The sequence below is a fragment of the Vombatus ursinus genome, unplaced genomic scaffold (assembly GCF_900497805.2).
Source record: "Vombatus ursinus unplaced genomic scaffold, bare-nosed wombat genome assembly UNPS02006779.1, whole genome shotgun sequence".
In the NCBI taxonomy this organism is placed as follows: Eukaryota; Metazoa; Chordata; class Mammalia; order Diprotodontia; family Vombatidae; genus Vombatus; species Vombatus ursinus.
Window position 1 is genome coordinate 9,209,589 of NW_020946557.1, and position 27,516 is coordinate 9,237,104.

The following is a 27,516-nucleotide window of genomic DNA, read 5'->3' on the forward strand; positions in this document are numbered from 1 at the left end:
AGTCCAAATTTGAACTCGGGTCCTCCTCACTACAGGGCCAGTGCTCTATCCACTGCACCACCTAGCTGCCACTGCCCCCTTATTTTTATTCAATGCCTCCCCAGTTGCACTGGAGGCTCCTACCACCCTTCTGGATCGTTCCATTATCACCCGCGTTGGGAACCTATGGACTCATCAGTAAGGGAAAGAAGGAATTCCAAACATAAGAGGTAGCAGAAGTATGTGTGCATGGTATATTTGGGGAACAAAGAAAAGACCCCATTTTACTTATTATGTATAAAGTGCAGTACATATTAGTTATAAGGCTGAAGAAGTAAGGTGATGCCAGATTTTGGAAGGAAGTAATCAGGTAAGCCACTAAAGATTTTTGAGTAAAGTGACATGACCAAATCTATACAAAAGAAAGATTATTTTGGCAGCACTATAAAAGATGGATTAGAAGAAAGAAAGAGCAAAGGTGAGAAAATGTTAAACAACATAAAGACTACACCACAGCCCAGGAGGGAAAAATCTAAAAAGAGAAAGACAAAAATAGAATTCTGCATAGCAAAGACAATTAGGGTAGTGCTACTTTTCTTGTGGAAATACCTGAGATAGCCAAGGATTGAGGTTTTATTTCCCAGTTTCATGCCAGTCCAATTCAATCCAACAAACATTAAATGCCAACTATGTGCCAGGGATAGTGCTAAGCACTGGGGATAAAATAAGTAAAAAAGATAGTTCCTATGCTCAAGGAGCTTACAATCTAATGGGGTGAGGGGAGACAGCACACAAAAGGAGGCAGGAAAGAAGGGTGGGGGTAGGGGTGAGAGACCAGGAGGTGCCCAGCAGGTGAGCATCTTGTTCTATGGAATTGAAACCAGGAACGGTGGTGGATGAAGAGTGAAATGAGCCCAAAAGTCTAATTTCTGCCCTCTATAAAGGAAGGCACCAGGAAGAGTTTGGTACTCTGTCCTCCAATCAGAAGGGAGAGAAGGATGAAGGTGGTGGTATCAGAAGTGGCTTGAACCAGCAGCATAGCAATGAGACTAGAGGTGATGAGCTTAACCTGGGATGGAAATCTTATCTTGTTCAAAGGAGCTGAAACCAGGCAGAGCAGTAGATGCCATTTTAGTTTAGTCAAGTTTTTCTTCTCATAGTATTTGGAATAGAATTTATCTCATGTTTTGTTTTCTTATAAATCCTCCATGTGAAGCCAACAAGAATTTGTTCATAATCTACAACATGCCAAACACTGTGCTAGTGTTGGGGATACTTTTGTTGTTCAGTTGTTTCAGTCATGTCTGACTCTCTGTGACCCCATTTGGGGTTTTCTTGGCAAAATCACTGGAGTGGTTTGCCATCTCCTTCTCCAGCCCATTTTACAGATGAGGAAACTAAGGTAAACAGGGTTAAGTGACTTCCCCCGGTCACACAGCTAGTAAATGTCTGAGGTTGGATTTGACCACAGGAAGATAAGTTTTCCTGATTTCAGGTCTGGCATTCTATCCACTGTGCCACCTAATTGCCCTCTGGGGCTCCAAAGAAGGACAAAAAAACAAAACAAAAAAAACCAAACAAACCAAAAAAGACCCTGCCCTCAGGGAGCTCAATATAATGGGGGAAGATATAACTAGCATTTATTTAAGACTTCAAGGTTGGCAAAGGGCTTTACATTTCTTATCTCATTTGATCCTCCACAATGTTAAGTTTTTTAATAACATACTGAACTTTCTCTCTTGAATTTGAGTTGTCAGCCCAAGGGGCAAGAGCTTCCTCTCTAAAGAATGCTAATGCTAAGTAATGATTAGCTGTTTTGGCTCCCAGTCCCAACTAGCACACTGGTAAGATAATACCAATGGAATACTTAACAATATGAACATAAAGTCATAAAAATCCTCAAAACGATGTTACAGCTGCAGGTTTGTAAGACTTTGAGCTAAAAAAGGGCCTTAGAAATGAGAGCCTAACAAATACAAATAAGGAAACTGAAGCCCAGAAATATGAAGTGACTTCCCCAAAGTTACACAGTTTATAGCAGGCATTCTTATATTTTGTGTGTGTGAGATAGACCCCTTTTGCAGTCTGGTGAAGTCTATGGACCATTTCTCAGAATAAAGTTTTCAAACAATTGAAGGAAATGCTCAATTTGATCTAGAGGACAGTGAAAATATAGATACAATTTTTTTTCTCATCCAAATTTATGGATCCTGTGAAATCTTCAGGTTCATGGACCTCAGGTTAAAAACCCTGGTTCTTACAAACCCTTGGCTTTTAAGGTTGTAGAATGTAGAATAGGGAGGACATCTTGTTCAAACAATCATCAAACATCTATTAAGTGCTTACTATACACTAGACACAGTGCTGAACACTGGAGATACAAAGACAAAAGCAAAATAGTCCATTCCCTCAGGGGGCTTACATTCTAATGGAAGAGACTACTGGCACATGTAAGTATATGTCACACATATAAAGCAGATGCACTTTATCCTTGGACAGGCCAGTAGTGGCAGTTCCCAGGCCCAGGAAAGGACTCCAGAAGAAGGGCATGCAAGTTAATTCTTGATGGAAACCAGGGATAAGAAAATAGAATAAGAAAAGTGAAGTAATTTGCCTCAAGTCATACAAATGGTAAATTGCAAAAATGGATTTGAAACTAAGTCTTCTGACTCCCAATCTAGTGTTCTTTTAGTCAGTCCTATCTTATGCACTACATTTGTTTTTGACCATCATGAACAAAAACCAGCCTGCAAAAAAACACAATTCAATTAATTTGAAATTAGTCAGGAGGTTTTAGAGAAAAGGTGATAGGAAGCTTAATATGAAGTGGGCAATAATATAGAAAAGACTACATACTCCCCAAAGCATAATGCTGTATCCTCACACTGGGTGCCTAATAAATGTTGATGATCATGGTAAATTGGTTTGGGGAAAATTTGGTTATCCATAAATTATGAAGTATAAGGCAATCCATAAATTACAAAGTATAAAGCACTTATTAAGTGCTTACTAAGTTTCAAGCACTGTGAATTATAAATTTTATGTCTGCTTACAGGTCACTATGCTAGCTGAATATATAATATTTCCCAGTTCCATATAGGCAGGCTCTTCTAGTTGTTTCTATCTGGCATCTACCCTTGGTTTCATTATTTAATCACTCTTTACAACCTCAGACTTTTCCTTAAGAATCACATACTGGTTAGTTAATGAATTGTTGGCTCTCTTGATGTTTAATGTGCGGAGATAAAATTGAAAGATGAAAAAAATACAAGATAGCAATGAGGAAGGGGGATTGATGCTGATTACTATAACCAGACCAACAGAGTGATCCCATTTCATATGCCTTAGAGAAAAATTGGGGGAGAGGGGATAGCAGGTTCCCCACCCCTGGCTTAGGGATTCAAAGCAAATTTCTTAGGACTTAGTTCTGTAGATAGGTTCATTACTCTATCAGAGAGGACTACCACAATCGACCACTCTTGTGCCAACAATGTTGGTTAATTAAAAAAAAAAAATACCTTCAGTCCAAGGGTAGTATTTCACCAGGATGACATAATGAAAATTGAGGGAATACACTATTATTGTAGTTGCCTCCAAGCATAAGGAGATGGCATAGAATGGCATAGAATGAGGACGGAATGGCCGAGTAAGGAAAAGACATCCATTACAGAGCAAAATGTAACATTTTAGCCTGTAGTTCTTAATACAAAAATCTTAGAATGATAAACACCAAAATCAAGATGACATTACAACACTATCTGTAGACAGGTTAGTTGTAGACTACTTAAATGCCCCTTAAAACTAATTATGTGATCCCAGAGTATGTGCATAGTTCTTTGCATGTTGTCTTCTGCATTATAATGTTAATTCCTTGAGGGCAGAAACTGTTTTGGCTTTTCTTTGCATCTCCAAAACTGAGCAAAGTGCCTGGTACAGAGGTGGGGAACCTGAGGCCTGGAGGCCACATGTGGCCTTCTAGGTACTTGGGTGTGACCTTTTGACTGAGTTCAAGTCTTACAGAACAAATCCTTTTATTAAAGGGATTTGTTCTGTTAAGTTTAGATTTAGTCAAAGGGCCACACTTGAAGACCTAGAGGGCCACAGGTAGCCTTGAGGCCACAGGTCCAATAGTAAGTTTAGTAAATATTTATTAACTTGATTTATACTCAGAGAGCCACTGGCTGATTTCTAGACCTGTGCATAAAGGTGAGATAGGGCCTGGACTTAGGGTTTTGTTTGTACAGGGAAACTTGAGACAAGGAAACTCCTTCTTCAACACATGCTGGCAATTTCTCTGCAATTTACAGTTTTAGAGAGTTGCCTAGAACCCAGAGAAGTTGAATGAGTTGCCTAGGGTTACAAAGACAGTATGTAACAAAGGCATGACTTGAACTCAGGTCTTTCTGGTTGAAAGGATGGCTCTCTGTCCACTATACATACCATAATGCTGCTGAAATTCCAGTAACTTTGTTTTTAACAGAAAAAGATGCAACAAGAATCTAACACCTCACAAATTCAGCTACTGCATTTGTTAAGGGCTTCTATCTATACCCTTTGCTTCAGTCTTCTTCCCCAAGAATTTTTTAAATGTGAGAAAATCATGCTAAATGTTCTGGTTCTAAATCATTTAGCTTCCTAAGAACACCAGCCAAGCAAGGAGAAAAAAATGTATTAGTGAACAGAAACCACTGTGAGGAGAATAAAGAACTCCACCCATAACAGAGGTAAAGGAGGAGGTAATTGCATCTTTTCTCCTTGGAGAGGCCAGTTATCAGGATTTTCCCCTCTTCTTCACCCCGCCCCCAACAGATACATTAAAACAGAATTCACCACTGGTAAAACTTGCCATGTGTGTATACATACATACATGCATGTTTGTCCTTAAAATAAAATGAAACAAAAAAGCCTTTGACCCTAAGCTTCAAGAAGGAATTATCTATATCCATTGTCTATACTTTCACATGTGTGAATATGCATATGCATGCATGCATGTATCTATGGAGATACAAAATTAAACTTTAAGATGATAATTATCCCAACTACAAAAAGATACTCCCATGTGGTAAAATGCAATAGATTACAAGTAGAGACCTGAGTTCTAATCCCGCCAGCAATTAACTAGCTCTGCAACCTTGAGGAAATCACGTTTCCAGGTCTTAGTTTTCTCCTCTTAAAATAAGAGGTTTAGACTAGCTGATTTCTAATGTCATTTCTAACTCTATAATTCAAACTTTAGGATTCTAAAAAGAAGCATGTGCTCATTGAAAAATGATGCTCACTTTGTCATATATGTTCATGCCTCCTCAAACAGCTATGACTCAAAGTTCACCAATCTCAATTCTCAAGACCTGTACTTTTACTCCAATTCAACACCATAGAGAGATGGTAATATTTTTTTATTTCACCATCACCATTCAGTGTTCTACCTTCATGGTCCAGAACCCTGAAACTTCTCTTTCTGACCATGGTCTCAATCTGCTGTTGGTCTGCCAAACTGACCTACTTGCTATTTGACAAACTCAGTATATTCCATTTCCCACCTCCATCCCTTTGCTGGTGTTCCATGCCTGGAATGCATGTCCTCTTCACCCTCACCTCTCAGAATCCCTAGGTAGTTTCCTTCAAAGTCCTACTCATCTGGCAACCTCCTGTGAGCAGGACTTCATAATTTTCATAATTGCCAGTATTCTCTCCTTTCTCAAAATATATCCATTTGTGTTTACATGTTATATTTACCTAGTATAAGGGTGGGGACTGAACCCTTTAACTGAATCCAAACTTTACAGAACAAATCCCCTTAATAAAAGGATCTGTTCTGTGAATTTTGGATTCAGTCAAGGACCGTACTTGAGGACCTAGATGGTCACATGCGATCTCAAGGCTGCAGGTTCCCCACCCCTGCCCTAGAACATAAAATCCTCTAAGGCTGGAACTGTTTTTTGTTTTGTATGCTGAGTAACCTAAGCCAAGTGCCTTGGACACAGAAGGCACTTCATAAAGGGTTGTTGAATTAGACTGGATTAAACCCTAATTGTTCTGAAAAAATGTGGTATGACCCCCCCCAAAAAAAAAGGGTTATGTATTTGCCCTAGGCTTTAATAGATCCCTCCCAAGAGACTGAGGGGTAGCAGGCAGATGCTGTCTCACGTGAGCAATTGCTAGACTGAGGTTATTCAATAAATACAATCTTTTCCCACATGTGATGAATTTATCTGTTGTGGTTAATTGAGTCTCTGATGAGGGAATATAGAAAGTTATTACAATGTTTGCTTACCAATCTGAAATATCATCAAATGGTCTTTCTCTAGTTTTGCTAGCCTCCTTCCATCATATTCATTCATTCTTCTCCTCAGCAGCCCCTTCCCACTAATATCCATAGGTTTACTCTAACAAGTCTCACAAGTATTGTTAGCTTTCAGGTAAGTAGCAAAACTTACTAAACACCATCAAGAAATACTGGTGCTTACAAACCCTTTGTTGTTCTGAGGATAGAAATGTTAAAATGTTACGGCACACCTAAGAGTTAGAGGGGTCTTTTTTTGATCATTCCTTCACTAGTAAAGGTTTCATGAGAATCAATGCACAAGGTATTGTGCTAAATGATAAGGGATCACTCAGAGTCAACAAAGAATAGGACAAGGTCCCAACCAAAATGGACTTTTTAGTGTAGTGGGGTAGATAATACACTTACCCAAATAACCTTCTTTTTGATCTTCTGTTTATTGAAGTTTGAATGGGGAGGGGGATGGTATTGTTTAAGAATTCAAGAAAAGTAGGTCTTTGAAATCCTCAAACTATGATTATTAGGGCAAGTAGATGATGAAATGGATAGAGGGCAGGGCCTAGAGTCAAGAAGACCCGAATTCAAATACAGCCTCAGACACTTAACCATCTGTGTGACCTTGGGCAAGTCACTTAACCCTGTTTGCCTCAGTTTACTGGAGAAGGAAATGGCAAACCACTCCAGTCTCTTTGCCAAGAAAACCCCAAACGGGGTCATGGAAGAGTGGGACATGACTGAAAATGACTCAGCAACAAATGATAATTAAGAAAGAGAATAGAAAATCTGGGCCAGTAAGGAGCTGGTATTATAGGAAGATGCCAGCTCACTATGATAATCAGTGTGAGCTTCAAGAGACACAGGAAATTCGCTATCCTGACACACCAGCTGAAGGAAATGGGCTGAACTAAAGTTAAGCTATTCTGACATTGCTCAAAGGGAGCCAACTTTCACCACTCCCCACCCTACATACGCATCATAATGGAGTTTTACAACTTAATGAGACTTCTTAAGAATATTGAGACTTTCCCATCAAGCTGGCTTTAAGGCCAGGCTCTTTTCCAAGGTAAGATTACAAAATTCTTTGAGTTGGATTTCCCTCCATTTTTACTCAGTTCATAATTTTATATTTATAAAACAATAGGGAGGAGGCCTGGTATCAGTGGAAAGAGCACTGACTTTAGAAAAGGATGAAGTGAATTCAAATTAAGCTCTGCCACTTTAGGCAAATCATTTAAACTCCCTGGGTCTCAGTTTCCTCTTGTGTAAAATGAAGGGTTTGGTCTAGAATTAGACCAATCTAGGTTATTGATCAGGGATTCTGTGTGTGTGTGTGTGTGTGTGTGTGTGTGTGTGTGTGTGTTGGATCTTCCTTTGGCAATCTGGTGAAGCCTATGGACCCCTTCTCTGAAAAATATTTTCAAATACTTGGAGTAAATGCTAAATTTCAGTTTGCAACTAATGAAAATTAAAGTGTAATTTTTTTTCTTGCCAAGTTTACCCAACTGCAATATCTATCCATGGGGGTCCATGGACCCCAGATTAGATCCCCTACTCTAAATGATCTCTAAGGTCTCTACCAGTTCTAAACACATGATCCTATGACCTAGTTTCCCTTAGGATCACTACAATATTTTGGAAGTTTTATTTACTATTAATAAGACATTTACAGTAAGAAAAAAATATTTGTTTGCAAAGGGACATTTAACTTTAGTATATATCCAGGGTATCTTTCTGAACAGGGGACAGCTGCTATATTTATCATGGTTTTGTTATCAGTCTGCTTGTCAAGACAAAGGATGACTATCACTCATATTGGCCTATCTATCATCTACATATAGTACCACTTGCAGTTTGGTTTCATTGCTCTGACCCATATCCTGTATGTACTAACACCATGAGGAAACCATTTTGGCCAATTTCTTTATGCGGCTGTTAAATTCTTTTGTTAAGTGACATACTCTCCACTAAGCACCACATGGAACCTAACCTAGCTTACTTTCTAGGCTGAGAGTACTGAGATAAGCAAAAATATGGATGAAGGAAGGGATCCCTACTTCAAAAGCTAGATCTTTTGAACTAAAAAACTTGCAAAGATCATCAAAATCATTCTTTGTGGGTATGAAGAATAATACCTGTTTAAATTCAAACACATGCATTTTTGCAAAGAAATTGCCACAGGACTTTGGAGCTAGAATGGGTCTTAGGGATGATCTAGTTTATTACTTTGGAAGGCTGTGTGTAAAAGTGTGGATTTGGAGACAAAGGAGCCAAATTTGAATCTTGGCTTTTTTACTTATTAGTCACATGGACAAGTCTCAACATTTCTGGAATCAGTTTTCTTATCTTTAAAATTATGTAGTTACACAAGATGGCTTCTAAGGTCTATACTTTTAATGTCCTAATTTCATGGAGAATAGAAAATAAACCTCTGATTTCCTTGATACAAGGAATTCTCACATGGGGGAACTTTTTCTTGGTAGGTACCTTGTTTGCAATTTATCATCTTAGAGAGTTGCCTAACTGGAATGAGAGGTTAAGTATCCAGGGTCCTTCTACCAGTATCTGTCAGCACTAGGATTAGAACGCAGGGTCTTCTAACTCTAAACCTAGTATACTTTCCACCCTGCTTCCAGCAGGATATATATGAGATTATTTTGCTTGAAATTTAACTAGGGCTGGATAGTTTTTGTCATATTTTAAAACAATAGGTACTTTATGAATGGAACAAATGAAATTAATTTTCATATTAGTTTTGCTATTTTATATCAGTCATTGTTAATAAGTTAAAAATGGTAAAAACCCACAAAATATATTATGAGCATCTTCTTTCCCAAGATTAGAAAGTCCATATTAGCAGCAAAGGTCTATAAATGAAATCAACACTTTTCCCTCATTGTACTGGCTTTGGGCATGCATTTTTGAGTGCTAAAAATATAAGTCTAAAATTACTAATAGTTTGAAAGATCCTAGATTTTGAATTATATCTAATGTCTGGCAATGTTCATCTTTTTTGCTTTTCTCATCTTTCCAGGCTCCCCCTTCCTTTTCTCTCCTAAGTTCCTCTTTTCCCCCCTTCTAATTTTTCCTCCCTCCTCCCCCTCTATCAACAGAGCACTGAGGTGAACCTCATTACATCTCTAACTTTCAATTTAGGAAAAGTTTTGTAGAACTGTGAAGACTTGGAGGGGATTCTTGGGGGTCTGTGAACTTAAATTTTTTTTTTGATATTTCAGAATACTTGGATTCCTTTTTCATCTTATGTATTTTATTTTAGGCACTTAAAATATGATTCCACAAAGTAGTCCATAGGCTTTACTAGACTGCTGAAGGAATCCATGAAATGAAAAAGGTTAGGAACTCCTATAAAGGGGGCTCCTCAGACTTTAGAAGATGATAGATCTGTAAAGCTCGACCCATGTGGAGAGTGGGGGCGAGTTTCCCAGTTATCCCCATGACTTCAAGTTAGGAAGGCATCTTGTTTGCTAAATATATGCATTCACGAGGAAACTTCCCCCATGTGCCTGTGTCACATACACTAATACAAATATTTCTGTAATGTATATGGAACGTTGTTCTGCTAAACTAAACAGAATCCTTAAATTTGAGAGGAAACAGCGCTGATAAGCTTAAATAAAGCAAAATTAGGAAAGTCAACATTCTTTGCTCTCCTCTCCTCCTTTCCCTTTTCCCCTTTTTCCATTCTCTCTTCCCTTTCTTCCCCTCCCCTCCTTTTCCCTCTTCCTCCTCCTCCCCCTCCTTTTTTTTCCCTTCCCTCCTCACACTTCTCTCCTCCCAGTGCCTCTCTCTCCTCCCTTTTCCCCTCCTTTCCCTCCTCTCCTCTCTTCCCTCCCTCTTCCCCTCTCCACTCCTCCCAGGTCCCCTCCCCTCCCAGATCCCCGGTAACTACTGGCCGACACACCCTACGTGAGAACAGCGTGGAAACAAGCCCGTGGGCGGGGCTTGCCGGCTCTCCTCGGCTCTCTCCCCCTCTCGCCCGCCAGCCCGCTCCGCTCTGCCCCGCTCGGCTCCGGAGGAGCCCTCCCCGGCGTTCCTCCCAGGCTGTCACCCGGCTCACTTTGTTCTCCGCCTTTGTCCTCGTCTGCGCCAGCAGGTGGAGCAGCCGCGAACCTTTCGGAGCCCATTCAGGGGAAGGGAGCCCATCTTGCTCTCTCCCGGAGCAGGAGCTGGAGGAGGAGGAGGGTCAGAGCTCAGCGTGCAGCCAATCGGGGCCCACGCTGCTAGTTAACCGAGCAGAATGGGCTGTAGTTGAGTGAAATAGGAAAGCTGCAAAAACACTGTGGAGTTGTTTCCCGGTGTAAATAAAAAAGAAGAAGAAGAAGAAGAAGGGACGACGAGGAGGGAAAGACAACAAAAAGTTTCCCAAGTCGCCGCCGCCCGCCGTTGGCCCGGGGCCGGTGCTGGAGCGGGGGCTTCGCCCAGCCAGAACACGTTGGACTTGGTTGTGCTGCAAGAACACCCCATTCCTATTGTTTGTGTGGGGTTTCTCTCTCTCTCTCTCAAAATATGGCAAAGGTTCAGGTGAACAATGTAGTGGTGCTGGACAATCCTTCTCCTTTCTACAACCCTTTTCAGTTCGAAATCACGTTTGAGTGCATAGAGGATCTGTCGGAAGGTGAGTAGATGGGATCCCGCCAGGGGGGCTTCAGCCTGGGGCGCTGTGGGGCAGGTTTTTCTCTGCGAAAACTTTCCCAAGGCCTGGTGGTTTTTTTTCTTCTCTCTCTCCACTCTTTCCCAGTTTTATCCTCCGCTGCATCCAAGGGAGAGAGGGAGGGAAGGAAGGAAGAGGAGGAGGATGGGCTGCTGCTCCTGCTGCTGCAGACCTGCAGCTCCGGAGGGGCCGGCGGGGCTTTGGCCGGGGCGCGCGGCTCCCGCCGCTGCCCCTGCTGCTGCTGCTGGAGGGAAACTTGAAGAGGGTGCGTTTCACTATTGTGTCCTTCGCCCCGGCGGGGAGACCGACCGGGAGGGAGGGGAAGCCTCCTCGGTTCCCACCGCTGCCTTTTTGCAAAGCCGGGCTGAAGTTGCAAGTAACTTGTTTGAGTGGTGGTAGCCATGTTGTCAGCTTTGTCTGGGTGTGGGAGAAGGGTTAACGGGAGGAGAGAGGAGCCCTGCGGGCACCCCCGCGAGCCTCAGTACCCCTTGATTGCTCCAAGACGAGGAGTTGGCTTAGCCGAGAGACCAATGCGGAGAAACCCTCGTAGGGAGAGAGTGCAAGACCCCCTGTTTGCATGGCCTGGGACTGGGGTGGGGGGGAGTAGTGGAGATGAGATTTTTTTTTTTTTAAAAGAGCCGAGTCTGGTGTGTGCGCGTGTCTGTGCTCGTCGGAGAGTTCGAAAACGGAGCCATCTTTTACCCAAAGAGTGAAAATTGAGCTCTGAGCCCCTGGCGTCACCAGCTCCACCGCTTGCAACCCCTGGTTGCTTTAAGTGCTTGTAACTCCAAACACCTGCCTACCTCACCCGACTCCCACTTTGAAAGGCCAGAACTCCCTTCAAAGTTGCACTACTTTATTCCAGGGGGCCTTTGCTCCTCCTAGCCTAATTAGACCGGCAGGAAAAGCCGGGGCAAGCTTTCAGCCTTCCTCTCCGGCTTCCTGAATCAAGTGGGGAGGCGGGTACAGACACAGACATCCACACACTCCTTCTCTCAGAGCTCTTACACCCGCCCCCCGCCCCTACCAACCCCGGGAGAGGGCAGGGTGCCAAACAGTCTTCCCCGGGGATTCTGACAACTGCAAATAATTTGAGAGGCTCTAGAGGGAATCACCTCCAAGCTGCCTTGGCTACAAGGAGCATGTCCGGGGATAAGAGGGGCTCCAGGATGCTAATGGAAAGCTCTTTGCAAACGTTAAAGCATAGCGGCTGTAAAGGCTAGCTAACTATTATTTCTAATAACTCTGGGAATGATAAATTTTTAAAAAACTTTAAAATAACTTTAGGAGAAAACATTTTTCGGTATGTGTCAGAAGGCAAATAATTGCAAACTCTCCAAAGTTACGTGGAACACACTGGCATAAATGAGTTAAAGATGTTAATTGTAGGACTTAATGTGTGGGCTTGGAAATGGGATTTGTTAAGAACCCAATTACGAGTGGTGGAGCTTTGACAGTTGATATCTGGGGTACCACCAGCTTAAAAAAAAAAAGATCAAGCTCAGGTACTTGTTGACATGCTATTAAAATAATTCCCTATCAACCAATGAAAAGTGAAAATTGTTCTTAAACAGACACGTATTATTACAGAAGAGGGTTAAGAAAAAAGTTTTAAGTGTTTAAATAAGATCATAAATAAGATCACTTAGAGGCCGAAGGGATCCCGAGGAATCATTTAGTTCAGTGCCCTCGATTGACAGATCAGGAAACTGAACCTACCAGAGAGGTTAAGTGACTTGTCCAAGGTCACATGGGTAGTAAACATATTTCAGGGGCTTAAAATATTTTATTTTTGAAAGATGAAAATTTCATCATTTTTGTGGTATATAGAATAAATACAGTTTCAGATAGCATAAAATTTATCTCAAGGATCTTTTAAAAAAATTCTCTGTTTTGTGAAATCTTTAGTTTCCAAAATGTGAAAATACTATTTCAGATTTGTCACTGATGTACTATGTTGTGGGTGCTAAATTTTAATTGGGAATTATTTGGAATTTCTCATGTGGAAGCTTTCAAAGTAAACTTCATAAAATATCTTTTCTCTTGATTATTAACTAACATTTCCTGGTGTTTTGAACCAGTTAATCTTTGTGCACAGCTATTTGAATTTGATGGATCAAGAAGTGGGCCAAGTTTTAAAAGTTAACAGAATTAAAATAAAAGCTAAATAACAGCAAAATACAGGATTGCTTTTCTGTTTTCTCATTATTCAAAAGCACCTTGTTCATTTTAGACAGCTGTAGCCTCTTAGCCACCATCAGCATTAAGTATAAGGCAGATGAACAAATTAAAGGGGGTGAGGGGAGGAACTGCCAGAAATAAATGTTACTTATTAATTCAGTATGAGTTTCCCAAGTCATAAAACATATTTTTGTTAGGGCCTCCTATTTTAGGTCTCAAAGCTAATAAGGAACATAGGAGCTCAGGACATGGATGAAGAGCCTCTCTGGGTCCCTGGTCTTGAGTTGAAAGCACTGCACTGTGACAGAGGCAAAGCTACATTTTAACTTTTAGTTGACATCCATTCAGAAACCAGTTATAGTATTGGGATTTGCAGGGTTGAGTGTCAAGGATACACCAACTATCACTTAAGATATGTCATTTCTCTGAATAAACATTTAAGCTGAGTCATAACCACCCCCACCACCGAGGTGCCAGGGAGTTCCTTGAAAATGTGGTCTGCTTGAATGGATTAAAGGCCAGGTGGATTAAAGGAACTGAGTGTATTCAACACATACTTTTAATAATATGTGTTTAATTTGACAACCTCAAAAAAATCTTTTTAGTCATTTTTAAAAGTTTTTCTTTTAAAGTAACTTATAATTGGCAGCTGTTAGATTGGAGGCAGTTAGATGGCTCAGTGGATAGATTTCAGGCCTGGAGGCAGGACGACCTGAATTCAAAGGTGGCCTTAGACACTCACTAGCTTTGTGACACTGAGCAAATCACTCCACTGTAAAATGAGGATCATAATAGCTTCTACCTCTCAGCCTTGTGAGGATCAAATGAAAAGAATTTTGTCAAGCATGATACCTGGTACATAGTAAGTGCTTAATAAATGCTTGTTTAAAAAATAATAGCTGTATTTTAAACATTTATTCCTACAGTCATTAGATTTAGAGCTGAAAGGACCTCAGACATCATTCAGTCCAATCCCTTCATTTTCTAGATGAGCAAACTGAAGCCCAAAAAAGTTAAATGACTCTGGGCAAGGTTATATACAAAGAGTAAAGATTTGAACTCAGGTCCTCTGACTCCAAATCTGCCTCCAGGTCTCCTATTGGATGCAGTAGTCATTGTGCTACCTAATATTATAGGTGGACAGCTTTCCCTGGTAGGGTCAGTTATTGCTGTTCTGTACTACTGTTCTGTCTTTCCAGAGCCATGGACAAGCTTTTTGAATATTCTGACCTAAGAAAAGAGTAGTAGTAAATGGTAGCTCAAGGAAGTAAGGAGAGGGAGGGGATGACAGTAGTTAACCAGACTGTGGACCCAAATGATCTTCCCTCATATCATTTTTGGCGTGTGTTCTCTAAGTTGTCACCATATTGACAGGATTCTCATAACCAACTGGAAAATGTTTCCTACAAATAAAAATAAAGCTGTAACCTATGAAACATTACTTTTTTAAACAAATACAGATCATGAAAATAAAATCCCCTTAAGTAATAATTATTACTCAGAATACAAAGTGAAATAAGTGATTTTTCTTAAAGATAAATTATTTAAGAAGCTATAAACACCTATTTCATAAATTCAAATATATTCATTCTTTAACTCAACAGACTATCAAAACTGGCATATAAATTCACATACAGACACAATTCCCTAATTAATGAACATTCCATATATCATTTGAGGTTTTCTTCAGTTCCTATACAAAAACCAAGGAGAAGAGATGTGTTCTTAACCCTACCATGTTCCTTTCTCCTATGTTGTTCCCTTGTGGTCATTTCTCCCATTTAATCCACAAAAACCTATTTGAGCCAAAGTAGTATAAATTTGCTATGAAACTTAGTGCTAATGGTCCTGTATGTATTATGTAAGTGTATACACATGTATAAAATGTACAAAATTAAAAAATCTCCATTATTACAAGAAGAGTTCTATGGGCATTATAATGTGCCTGTCTGAGAATAAAGAGAAAGCAAAAAGTTGGTTGTGTTAAAATAGGGAAATTTCATTACACAAAGTAGAATGGAGTTTTCTAAAATATGTCATAGGAGGAAGAGCTGTTCAACCAGCTAGATCCCTGCTATTACATGAATCATCATCCATAAATGTTTGTGTATGTAGCAGTGTGCCTTGAATGCTCAATAAAGTTTGTTAAGTGAATCAGTCCCTTAAGAATATTTCAGTCTAGTTGGGAAGATGAGACATTGGCTAAATAAATAGTATGAGAAATAGCCAGAGAAATTTGTATGTACATAATAGAACATAAAGCTACCCCAAACAAGCATGCCCCATTGAGCACCCCCACATGCCTCATTTCTTAGGGTTTATTATTTCGACACAAAGGATAAATTTTACCTGTAGGGTGTTCAAAGAAAACATTAACTGTGCCAATAGTTGGTTCAGGTGAATGGTTCCCTAGTAGAATGTAAGCTTCTCTAGAGCAGGCAGTATCTTCTCAGCACACAGTAGGCAATTAATGTTTGCTGAGTGAATGAATAAAGGCAAAGATAGTCATTAAAGCTGAAGTGGGCAGCTTAAAAATGATTTTCATGCTTCTGATTATGGCAAACTTAAGAAAGCCTTATTGGTACGGAAATATCAAACTTGGCTGATGTGTTCATTTTGCTGAATTGGCATTTTTCCTCTTTCTTTTTTACTCTGTATTTTAAGGGTTGACTCTCTTAAGTGAGAGATTTTGCAGGAGGAGCAGGGGATGGAAAGGATTAGATTCCCCAAGAAACTGAGAATCTTTTTTGGATCTTCTGCTGTGGTGAGGTGGATTTAGGGACAACAGATGTGAACCAGTTGATGTTAAAGGGGGTATTGGAATTAATCAGTGTTGTAATCCTTGAGTGTAAAATAATGTGTATTGGTCTTTAACTCTAGACTTGGAGTGGAAAATTATCTATGTGGGTTCAGCAGAAAGTGAAGAATACGACCAAGTTTTAGACTCTGTTTTAGTGGGCCCTGTTCCTGCAGGAAGGCATATGTTTGTATTTCAGGTAAGATTACTGTTAAATATTTGTACCAATAAGTTACTGGAAAGTCTATTTTGTATTTGTAAAATCTCACTTTTATTTAACACCATACTTCCATTGATAATAGCTCACATTTATATAGCACTTACTATGTGCCAAATACTGTGCTAAATGCTTTACAATTGTTACCTCATTTGATCCTCACAACAACACTGAAAAAGAGAGGTTCTATTATCCCCATTGTATAGATAGGGAAAATGAGGCAAATAGAGGTTATGGCTACTTTTGCCTGAAACTACAAAGTTCTTGACTCTTATTATGGAGGGAATGTTTTTAGAAGTCACTCTCCTGTTGTATTATAGATATGTTTGTGTCATTAAAATGGCACTGATGAAGAAGAATCTTTATAAATAAGTGGGATTGATTTATGCCAGAAATAAAAATAAACACATTGTTATATTATCAACTTGAATATGACAAAAGGCCAGACTGGCCTGTGGAACAAATCCTTGCTCATGGATCACTAACTTTCTGCTGACCATACTTTCAGCATCACTCACATATGTTAAGCCTTATTAGGGATGGCAAGGGCTATATATAGTGGACCTGACAGGTGATTACAATTCAAAGTAAGGTATGTAGTAAAGTATATAGGTCTTTTGGGGCTGTGGAAAGTAGAAGTTAGAGGTGTGAGGATGTATATCAAGCAAATAATTTTTTGAGTGACTCTATAATCAAGTTTCCCAGCACATCTTCTCATTGTACTAATTTACCCATCCCCAATTCTACTAGCACTAAAATAATCACTTTACTAGGTAAACAGATCAGTGTATAATTTTTCTGAGCTGAGAGTACCACATAATGGTTGTTGGTAATCACTTAGAGGGATCAACTATTCTTCCTCTCAGTTGACCCAGGACCATGTTTTTGACTGGTAACACCTTCAGTTATTTTCCAGCACAAACAGAAGTGGGGGGGGGGGCCCTTACATGAATTCTTATGTATTCCTATTAAAAAATAAGTCACGCCCTTTGACTTAGCACTTTCTTTGTTTGCTTTGACCTATGACAGTTAAACTGGGCAGAACAATTCAGTCAGTTCTCAATTATCCCAGGCAATGGAGGGGAATATAGGATTGTGAAATTCTCCAAATAATAAATTCTTAGCACTTGACTTTGGATCTTGGTATCTCTCTCTTAACAAATTGCAATATTCTGGGCAAAATTTGTATCATGAATCCTTAACTTGAAAGAATATGAACATTTTTTCTTTCCCATCCTTAACACTCATATTCTCCTTACATTGCCCATCCCTCCCCACTCCTTCACAAATGGATGACATTATAATAAATATAGTTCGTATTATAAAAGGGCAGGCAGCAGATAAGAGTTAAGCAAACCTCAACAAATGATTGAATAAAAAAGAAGTTGATACCATTAAAGGGGGAAGTATGATTTAAAGATTTCCGTAAGATCACATGAGCAGTTGGAACTTATTTTGAAAGAATATTTAAATACCTGGAAAGCTATTTTCTTTCCTTTTCAGCTTAGCAAAGCCCTCCCTGAAGTTTCTTTGTGTAGAGAAGTAGAATTAGCTGTGATCCATGAGGTGAGCCATATGGTCTGTAGAGAATTTATGGTGTGGCAAAGATGCTGCTTGAATAGGAAGTTGCCTATTGCTTTTTCTATTTTATTTTAAAGTAATAGTCCTTGTTAGGCTACTCCAATCATGTACTAATAAAGGGGTGTACATATATTTGTTGATAATTTCTGCTTTAAGTTCAACAAAACCTTTCTTGTGTATATAGGATAGGGAAAAGGACTAGGCCTATGATTTCATTGATATAGCAAAATCCTAGGTGAGGAAACTCCCTCTACAAGTGTTTATTGGCACGTTCTTGGTAATGGATAGTCTTATCATAGTGCGTGGCACGTAATAAACATTTGATAAATACTTCTTGACTTGACTAGAGAGTTCCCTAAAGAACTGAGAGGTTAGGTAACTTACCCTGAGTCATAGTCAATTTGTGTCGGAGGCATGTTTTGAATTTAGGTCTTTCTGGCTTAGAGGATGGCTCTCTGTCCACTATTGCCACACAGCCTTAAGGCTATTAGAGAGAAAACTACACTAAGACTTTTGGGACACCCTATGCTATTAAAAACACCCTCAAGTTTTGGCTGAGTCCATCAAGGGTGATAAATATATCCAAAAACTTGGACTTCAGGATGTGGAGCCAAAAAGAACAGATGAACCACAATAAGAATTAGGTCATGATTTTAAACTTGTACATGTAACAAACTTACTAATATAGTACTTTAGGTGTTTTAATGATAGGGTAAAGTATGGTTTTCCCAGCAATAATCAGCCTCAGGAATACTTGGATTTTCTGTCACTTCTTGGTTTACAAGCATACAGTTAGATTTTTCTTAAAGGTATGTCAGTAGTGAGAGAGGTGAACTGATATGAGAGGCAACCTAATATTGTGGAAAGATCCTGGGTTCAAATCCTGGTTTTGCCACTACCTCTATAGGACCTCGAGCAGGTCACTTCTCTCTGGGCTTCAGTTTCTTTTCCTTTAAAATGAGGGTATTGGACTAAATGACTTCTGAGACCTCTTCCAGGATGAAGAGTCTCTGGTTTAAAGTAGTTGGCAAGATGATCAAACACCTGTCCAGAGGTAGCTGGAGTAAAATGTCTCAAGACCCCTAGATAAGCTATGCTATACATACTGTGCTGCCTTCTGGCTAACAGCAGGGACCTCTGCAGCAACTCCAGCTAGCCCTATCCAAACTAAGTATCAAAATGCAATCTAAAAGAATATCCAGAATCAGTTTGTTCATGGAAAACAAAGTATGAACAGGGGAATGACTTCCAGTTCACAATGGGCTATCTTCCTTCATTGTTCCTACTCCCAACCAGGTGGGAATCTCCAATGACTTCCCCAAGTAAGTCTGACTACTTGTGTGATTGTACTTCCAGGCCAAAACCAGATCTTTTCTTCTTCCCAATCCTGCTTCAAAATAACATCTTTTCATAAAACCTTTCCTTGCTGAATATACACAAATACATGTGAATATCCATCTCATTTTTGCCAGGGACTTAAATACCAGGCGTAAATCAGGGAAGTATAGCCTATAAAGGAGCACCAAATGGCACATTATTAATGGGGGTGAGGGATGGGGAGAGACCTAGAAAAATAGGAAAACTGGAGGAACTCCCAGAGTGAATGTAGCTGAGTTATGAGTTACTTCTCTCTCTAGGTCTTGGTTTCTTAATCTTTTTTTAAATAAGTTGGGGAGAGGAGTTGGACTAGATCAGGGTGGGGCTCAACTTGGGTTCTATGAACTTGTTTTTAAAAACAAGTTTTATGCATTTAAAAACATTACTCTGAAAAAATAAAAATGAGGCTTCACCAGACTGTCAGATGGGTCTATATGACATTAAAAAGGTTAAGAGTTCTTGGACTAGATGGGCTGTAAGAGAACTTTAAGCTCTGGCATTTCATGATTGAGATTCAACCCAGAGAATGTGTATTGGACTCATCTTAGTAGAGACCCCTCCTATATTATAAGCCTCTTGAGAGTAAGGGGAATGTATTAATAACTGTGTATTCTTTGCACAAAGCATAATGTCTTAAACATAGTAGACATTTGAAAACTATAAGCTTTATATTCCTCAGCAACATAGAAGATCATGTTTACATTTCTTAGTGTGGCATTCTAGGTCTGATAAACTGGCCTCACTGAACCCAACCCATTCAACTCTATTTCTCATTGTTCAGTATAGAGTGTACTCTAGATACCAGTCTCTATACCATGTTTTGCATATGCTGTGTTTATTTCTTTTCACCTCTGGGTTTTTTTATTTTTTATTTTTTATTGTTAGGCAAGTGAGGTTAAGTGACTTGCCCAGGGTCGCAAAGCTAGTAAATGTCAGGTGTTTAGTCTGAGACCAGATTTGAACTCAGGTCCTCTTGACTTCAGGGCCAGTGCTCTATCCCCTGCACCACCTAGCTGCCCCTACCTCCAGGCCTTTTTTTCCCCTTCCTGGAATGTCTTCACATGCTTTCTTCCCACCTTTATAAATCCAACCCACATGGCCCTTCGTGAAACCTTCCTTGACTAGCCCAAAATGATCTTAAAGAATTTTTGTGGGTTTGTACAGCAGTTTGGCACTTGGATTACATCTTGCTTTGTGTTATTCTTATATACTTTTTTTTTAGCACTTTTTTTTTGTTTTGTTTTTTTTTGGTGAGGCAAATGGGATTTAGTGACTTGCCCAGAGTTACACAGCTATATACTGTTTTTATATATGTACTTACATACAGTTAAGCGGGGCACACAGTAGATGCTATAATGTTTTGGGAATTAACGTTTAGTCCCTTCTAAAGATGATCCTGAGATATTAGTCTATTTAGTTGCTTTCAGTTTTAAATCTAGGCTGATAAAATGGTTGTAGATAGTGGGAGTTGAATGAGAGGATGCTGGGTGGTAGAGGAAATTAGCTGCAAAAATGTTGTTCAGACAGTCATTGTGTGTTTCTGGATAATAAATTGATGACTTTGGTAACTTTTATTTGGGGGGGGGGCTAGGCAGTGGGGTTAAGTGACTTGCCCAGGGTCACACAGCTAGTAAATGTCAAGTGTCTGAGGCCAAATTTGAACTCAGGTCCTCCTGACTACAGGGCCAGTGCTCTATCCACTGCACCACCTAGCTGCCCCAGTAACTTTTATCTTTAATTGCTCATTTGGCTAACAACACAAATCCTTGATTTTGGATATAGCCAAATTCTTCATAAAACATCAAAAATGGAGGAAGAATGACAACTTTCCCTAGATAAAATGATGCCTTCAAGGATCTATGGATACAGAGGTGCACCATGGGAATCACATGAATTCCTCCTTCTAGCTGTAATAGACATTTGCCTTCACAGCACAATTGCAAATATTTTCTAGATCTTACTGCTCTAACTCCATGTGATGGTGTTCGCTGTAACTAAAATCCTCATCTTGCCTGCAGTTAACCTTTCCTCCCCACCCTCTTTTTTAATCATTCTAGGCTGATGCACCAAATCCAGGACTTATTCCAGATGCAGATGCAGTAGGTGTAACAGTTGTGCTAATTACATGTACCTATCGAGGTCAAGAATTTATTAGAGTTGGCTATTATGTAAATAATGAATATACAGAAACAGAATTAAGGGAAAACCCACCAGTAAAACCAGACTTCTCTAAGGTAAGTAACATTTCAAGCTTATCTTTTAATTAATTTGCTTTCACTACATAATTCAAAGGTGACAAAAACGGACTTCTGGGAAGCTTCAATTTATATTACATTATGCGTGTGGCTTTTTTACTAAGTAAGAAATAGTTATGAGTCAGATTCTGAAGTTTTGGTCCTAGTTGAAGTGCACAATTGAAGTCTAACTGTCTGCATAATTCATGATGACTGTAATTATTGTTTTTCATTGTGAAGCTTTGGTAATTAATGTTTGTAATATGCTTTTGAGATTTAAAACAAAGGGGACTACACCTCTCTTGGCTCAGCTAACTAAATTAGACCTGTGGCCCTTAGGAGGGCATTTACCCACCCAGGTTTTTCATTTCAGAGGTTTTAATAACCTTTCCTTATATTCAAAGCAGTGTTGCCTTCCAGTAATAATACCATCTGAAACAGGTGAGGTTGTTAGTTAAAACTGACTTGATAGTGCCATGTGCCCAGGGGATATTTGGTTAATGTTCTTCATAATAAAGAACCCAGAGAAACTGATTTCTATTTTAGGGGTTCTGTGGCCCTAACCACCACCTTTCTCAGGAGGGTGGGTATGGGGGTGGGGGGTGGGTGGGTATGTGTGTGTGTGTGGGTGTGGGTGTGTGTGTATCCGTCCTTCTGTGGATGAGGAATCAAATTCTGAGCATTGTGCAACCACACTAACTAGTTACTCTTATCTCCCAGTGATGTTCCTGTTTTCCTTAATTCTCTGTTTTTACACACACTAAACAATGTAATTTGGTTTTTTACTTCATCCAGGGATGAAGGTCAATAAGAATCATGGAAGAAAAATTTACCTACGAGCCATGATTCAATATTCCAGAGCTCCTAGTAGCAAGTAACTTTTAGAGCATGAGACCTCACAATATTTAGTTCAACCTCTCCATAAACTTTTTCCAATTTTTTGGAAGTTGCATGACATTTCAGGTACTCACTGCTACAATAGTCCAACTCTTAACAGTTTTGTTGCTATAATGAGCACTGGATTTGGATCAGAGACCTGGGTTCAAATCCCAACTCTTTCATTTAATATTTGTGGGACCTTGGGCATATGAATTTCCAAGCCCCAGTATTCTCATCTTTCAACGAAGGGGCTGGACCAAATGGTCTGTAGTAGTACTTCCAGTTCTAAGGGCTAGCAATCATGTAACACCTTGGTCTTAGAAAAATAAAAAATTTTTTATGACCCAAGGAGCAATTGATAAAATTATGATATCCATATGTAAGCTGTAACATTTTACCAGTAAAAATGAGAAATAGTATGGACTGTGGTATGGTGTGGTGGGAAGAGTACTACCTCTGGTGTCAGAGGACTTGGGTTCAAGTCACACATCTGATGATTATTACTTGTGTGATTTGGGCATATCATATACCTTCCTGGGTCTCAGTTTCCTCATCTGTAACTAAAGGGGCATAAGTGTATGATTTTGTCATCTGATGACAGCTTAATATGCTATATAAAAGTCTGAAGGACTCTTTGAAAGGACACAGATACAATCATGTGGAATGGGAAGAGGTGGAGGATGTACCCATGCTTTCAGATAAGTACTTCCCAATACCATAGACTTTCATTTTTTGATGCCAGAAATGGAGATGGGGATGAAATGACTTTGATTTCACCCTTTCTTCATCTCTACTTACTCTTTTCTAGCTCTTGCAACTTGGCTCATTTCTGCTCCTGGCCCAGAGCTTTGTGACTATTGCTGGGGACAAACAGAGAAAGCATCAAGCAGATCAATGTTCTAAAGCCACTTCTGTGTTTGAAAAGAATTCTATCTATCTCAGAAGCAACATTGTAGTTAACCCAATCTCATAACCTATAGTTGTAGGTTTGCTTGTCAGAACTTGAAATGGTGTGTTAGAGCCCCATTCTTTTAGAATCATGGTAAAAAAAATGTTAATTATCAAAGCTTTTGCTCCTATGTAACTTGAATAAACAGTGCATTTGATAAAATGTCAAACTTAAATCATAAAAAAGAATAAGTTAAAAACATAATGCAATCACGTATCACCAACAGACAATATTGTTACTACAGTTCATAGTTAAAACCAAGTATAAAAAGAAGATAGAGCAAAGACCTTGAATCCTTGAATCCAAAATTTAGTCAAGTCTTCCTTTGTGAAGGATGACTGTTCAATTTTTTTTGGTAAAGGACTAAGGATTCTTCTTATTTTTGTATGTGTGTATATGTACATATACCTTTTGGAATAAGTAAAAGAATATGAGGAACCAAGGACTAAGATGAGGAATGTTGGGTCTTGAGTCTGATTAAAGTAAATTTATTTAATGTCTTTTGCTTCTTTTTCAAAGGGCTTCTACTTTAATCAATCATAACTATTAATGATTCTTAATTTTTTTTTCTTTATTGTATTGCATAGGTAAGGAAATCTTATAATTTTTCCCCTCTGTATGAAAAGCCAAAATGATTGTATAAATGAGAGAAGTGTAAATTCAGACAGCTTTTCAAAAAGTTGACTACCTAGATTTAGCTAGCCTGACTGTCCTTATTTTAAGAATGAGGAAACTGAGGCCCAGTAAGTTTAAGTAACTTGCTTAATGTCACCCAAATAGTCGATGGCAGAGCTGGGAGTTAAACTCATGGTTTTCTGTGCTTTCCTTAATTTCCTCTGATGGAATACTGTGAAATAAACTGTATTGAGTTTAACTGGTAATATTTTCAGTGAGTGAAAACAAAGTAAGTAAGGTTGAATATAAGAGGAAATCTGTCAAATCAATCCATATTTCTATGGAATACATTCATACGAGTGAATAAGGTAGTATTTTTTTTGTCATAGTACAGTTATTTATATTGGATAAACATTTACTATGGGCTACGCACTATGCCAAGCACCTGAGACATAAATACAGGTAAGCAAGACAGTCCGTATCCTCAAGGAGGTTATATTCTAATGAGAGAAGACATATGGAGGAGCTGGAAAGCAGGTGGATGGTGGTATACTTATGTTTATGTTAGGTGTTGCGGAGATGGACTGGAAGGGGCAACGGAGGCTTGGTTCTGAGTAAGCTAAGACCAGAACAGAGAGAACGAAGGTTGAAATTGGGAGGGAAATGAGAAATACCATGAAGAGGAGATGGCTGGGATTTAATGAAATAATTTAATTTAGGCCTGATTACCAGCAGGATAAGATGAAGAAAGCCCACCTATCAGATGGCCTAGTTGTTGGCAGTTGGAGGTGGAAACTTAGATACAGCCAGAAGATAAGCAGCATTGTGTGGAGATGGGTGGGATTTAATGAAATTTGATTTAATTAGTTATATATTATTCATGAAAGGCAGCATGCAGTAATGTGGATAAAGTGCCTGCCTTAGACTTAAGAAGACTAGGGTTCAAGTTTTGTCTCTGACACACGGGCAGTCAGACACACAGTTCACAACTCTGTCCCAGGCAACTCTTTCAGACTCCAAATTGCAAAGGAGTTGCCTACTGGCAACTATCAGTGGAGGAAGTTTCCACACCAGGAGTTCCTTCAGCTGATGAAATTGCAGGTTCACACCACCAACAGCCCCCAAACCTGGTCTGTAGCTTAAGGTTTGTATAATAACATTCCTTTCCTTTTACAAAAGACCAAAAAAAAATTACAAGTTTTTTTTTTTCCTCTAAGAATGAGTCCTCCTATTTAAATGGCTGAGAAACCACTAATGAACAGAGGCAGATGGTAGAACAACATGGAAGTTGTTGATATCGTAATTCTTGCTCTAATGTACATATTTTCCATAATTAACAGCATGAAATTCCAAACTTGGAAGATCATTTTGAAAATTGATCTGCCCTTTATAACTCCACTACATGAATTTTAAGCATTTTAAACAGATAGGGTATAGACCATAGCTAGCTTTATTATTGCCTGCTGCTAAATTCTGAATTTAGGAAGAAAGGAATTCGTTTGAACATGGTAACACTATTGTATAAGAAAGCTTGGTAGTGAAGTATTGTGAAGGACCTTTTAGAGGGTGAATGAGTGGTGAAATCACTACTGACCTCACACATAGTAAGCGGATGAATTCTTAATTCTTAATGAATTCTTGTTGACAGATTGACCCACAGTAGAAAAAGGTTAACTATGCTTAATCCTATTTAGTCCTATTTCTAAAAAGTACCAGAACATAGACAAGTTTTCCCTTGATCTGCAATGTATCTTTATTATTATCAGATGGTCATAGTGTTAACTACATTTTCAAATTTTTTCTTTGAAGTTTCTATAGTACCTCTCAATAAGCCATCTCACCTATGGAACAGATAAAACAAAATGACCTAAACTTCATCGTCTAAAACAGCCAGTGCTCTTTCCTTTTTTTTTTTTTAAAGGAAAAATTTAAATTTTTTAAGTCACTTCTCCTGATTCCCCATTCATTGCTCTTTCTGTTCACTCCCAATTGCTAAGTTAATTAGAAAAAGTTATCCTTTCAAGCCATTTACTTTCATTTCTTTGCCATGGCCCCATACCTTTGTAGTCCACTAAACTTGATTTACAGTATCTTAAAGCTTACCCTGAAGACCCCTTGGTGAACAAACATCAAGACATTTATAATAATAACTACTAACACTTATTTAGGGCTTTAAAGTTTACACACATACTATAAACCTTTTGTGAAGTTTTACCTATATTATTATCTCATTTGGTCCTCACAACAATCCTGTGAGGGTAGTTATTATTATCATCATCATCCCCATTTTACAGATGAGGAAGCTCGGACAGAGACTGAGTGATTTGCCCAGCTAATAAGTGTCAGAGGCAGAATTTGAAGTTGGGTTTTCCTGATTCCAAGGCTAATGAACCACTACTCCACGAATCTGATTATTTATTAAGAGCTTAATTGTATACCACATCGTACTGAGTGATTTAACTCTTACCATCTAAATGTACTTTTTCCTTCCTCACTTCTAGCTTCAAAGAAATATTTTGGCATCTAATCCCAGGGTTACAAGATTCCACATTAACTGGGAAGACAATACTGAAAAACTGGAAGATGCAGAAAGCAGTAACCCAAACCTACAGTCACTTCTTTCAACAGATGCATTGCCTTCAGCATCAAAGGGATGGTCAACATCAGAAAATTCATTAAATGTCATGTTAGAATCCCATATGGACTGCATGTGACTACCTGCCATCCCTTTAGTACATGTTAAGCTATAAAAGCAAACAGAACTATTTCTCTGAAATTCCGTAAGTACATAGTCAAGACAAAATGTGAAGAATTTGTTTTAAAAACATCCTGTAGAAAGTTTATAAGAACCAGTATTTGATCAAATTGTGGAATATAAATACAACTATTTTTAAGTAATTCTGTTTTCTCTAATGTGTTATTTTATTTGCTCTAAAACTAATCTGATTAAAGCATATATATTATATTTTCTTCTTCGCCTCTGTAATACCAATCTAAGTACCAACAATGAAAAATATGAATCCTTAGACCAGGATGAAAAAAATATAATCACATGATCTCTTGGATAAGATAAATAAAGCAGACTACAGTTTCACCATCAATAAGAGGTTTGAACACTTTAACCAAATTGAAATGAAATAAAAAAAAAATCTTTCTCTGTATTACCCTAACGTCTGCTTCTGTGAAGCCATATAGTGAGGTATAATTTTCAGGAGCAAATTTCCATTTCTTTTAAAGCATGTGTTTATTCCTTAAAACAGGCATTTTGAAGTCAAACCTCTACAAAGGATTTTAGTATGTGACTTCCCTCATCATCTACACAGTCCTCTTATTGCTCAACATTGAGCAAATGATTTGGTGTAGGGAGAAGGAACAAAACCTGCCAATAGAGTTTAATTGTTTACAAACTTATTTATCTATATAAACATAAACATATATTTTTAAAAATAGGCCAACTTCCTAAATAACTTTTCCTGCCTCAAAATCACTATGATAGACTCAACATATTAAAAAGAAAAGAAACCAAAGCCCCTCTTATTTTAATGGACACGAGGCTGGGTCAGCTCCCAATTCTTCCATTAGGTATCTGGAACAACTACTTAATGTTTTTGATAATGCATAACAATACATTTCTGACACCAGGAATATAAAAATTATGAACTCAACAAGGGGTTTGTGACTTTATAACATTAGATAATTAGTTGCTGTTCTGAAAAGTGATTTTCAGACATACTGACTTTTCCCCATTTCCATAC

The 27,516-nt window shown here is 38.8% G+C and overlaps 2 protein-coding genes across 2 annotated transcripts in view; one reads left to right on the top strand and one right to left on the bottom strand.

The window, feature by feature from the left end:
- MCM9 (minichromosome maintenance 9 homologous recombination repair factor) overlaps window positions 1-27,516 on the bottom strand; it is a 150,096-nt gene that overhangs the window by 92,771 nt on the left and 29,809 nt on the right. The window lies entirely within an intron of this gene.
- Window positions 10,272-26,726, top strand: ASF1A (anti-silencing function 1A histone chaperone). The gene is made up of 4 exons (XM_027848633.1): window positions 10,272-10,895; window positions 15,993-16,108; window positions 21,142-21,318; window positions 26,263-26,726. The coding sequence occupies exons 1-4, from the start codon at window positions 10,787-10,789 to the stop codon at window positions 26,473-26,475; spliced, it is 615 nt and encodes a 204-aa protein (XP_027704434.1). The 5' UTR covers window positions 10,272-10,786; the 3' UTR covers window positions 26,476-26,726.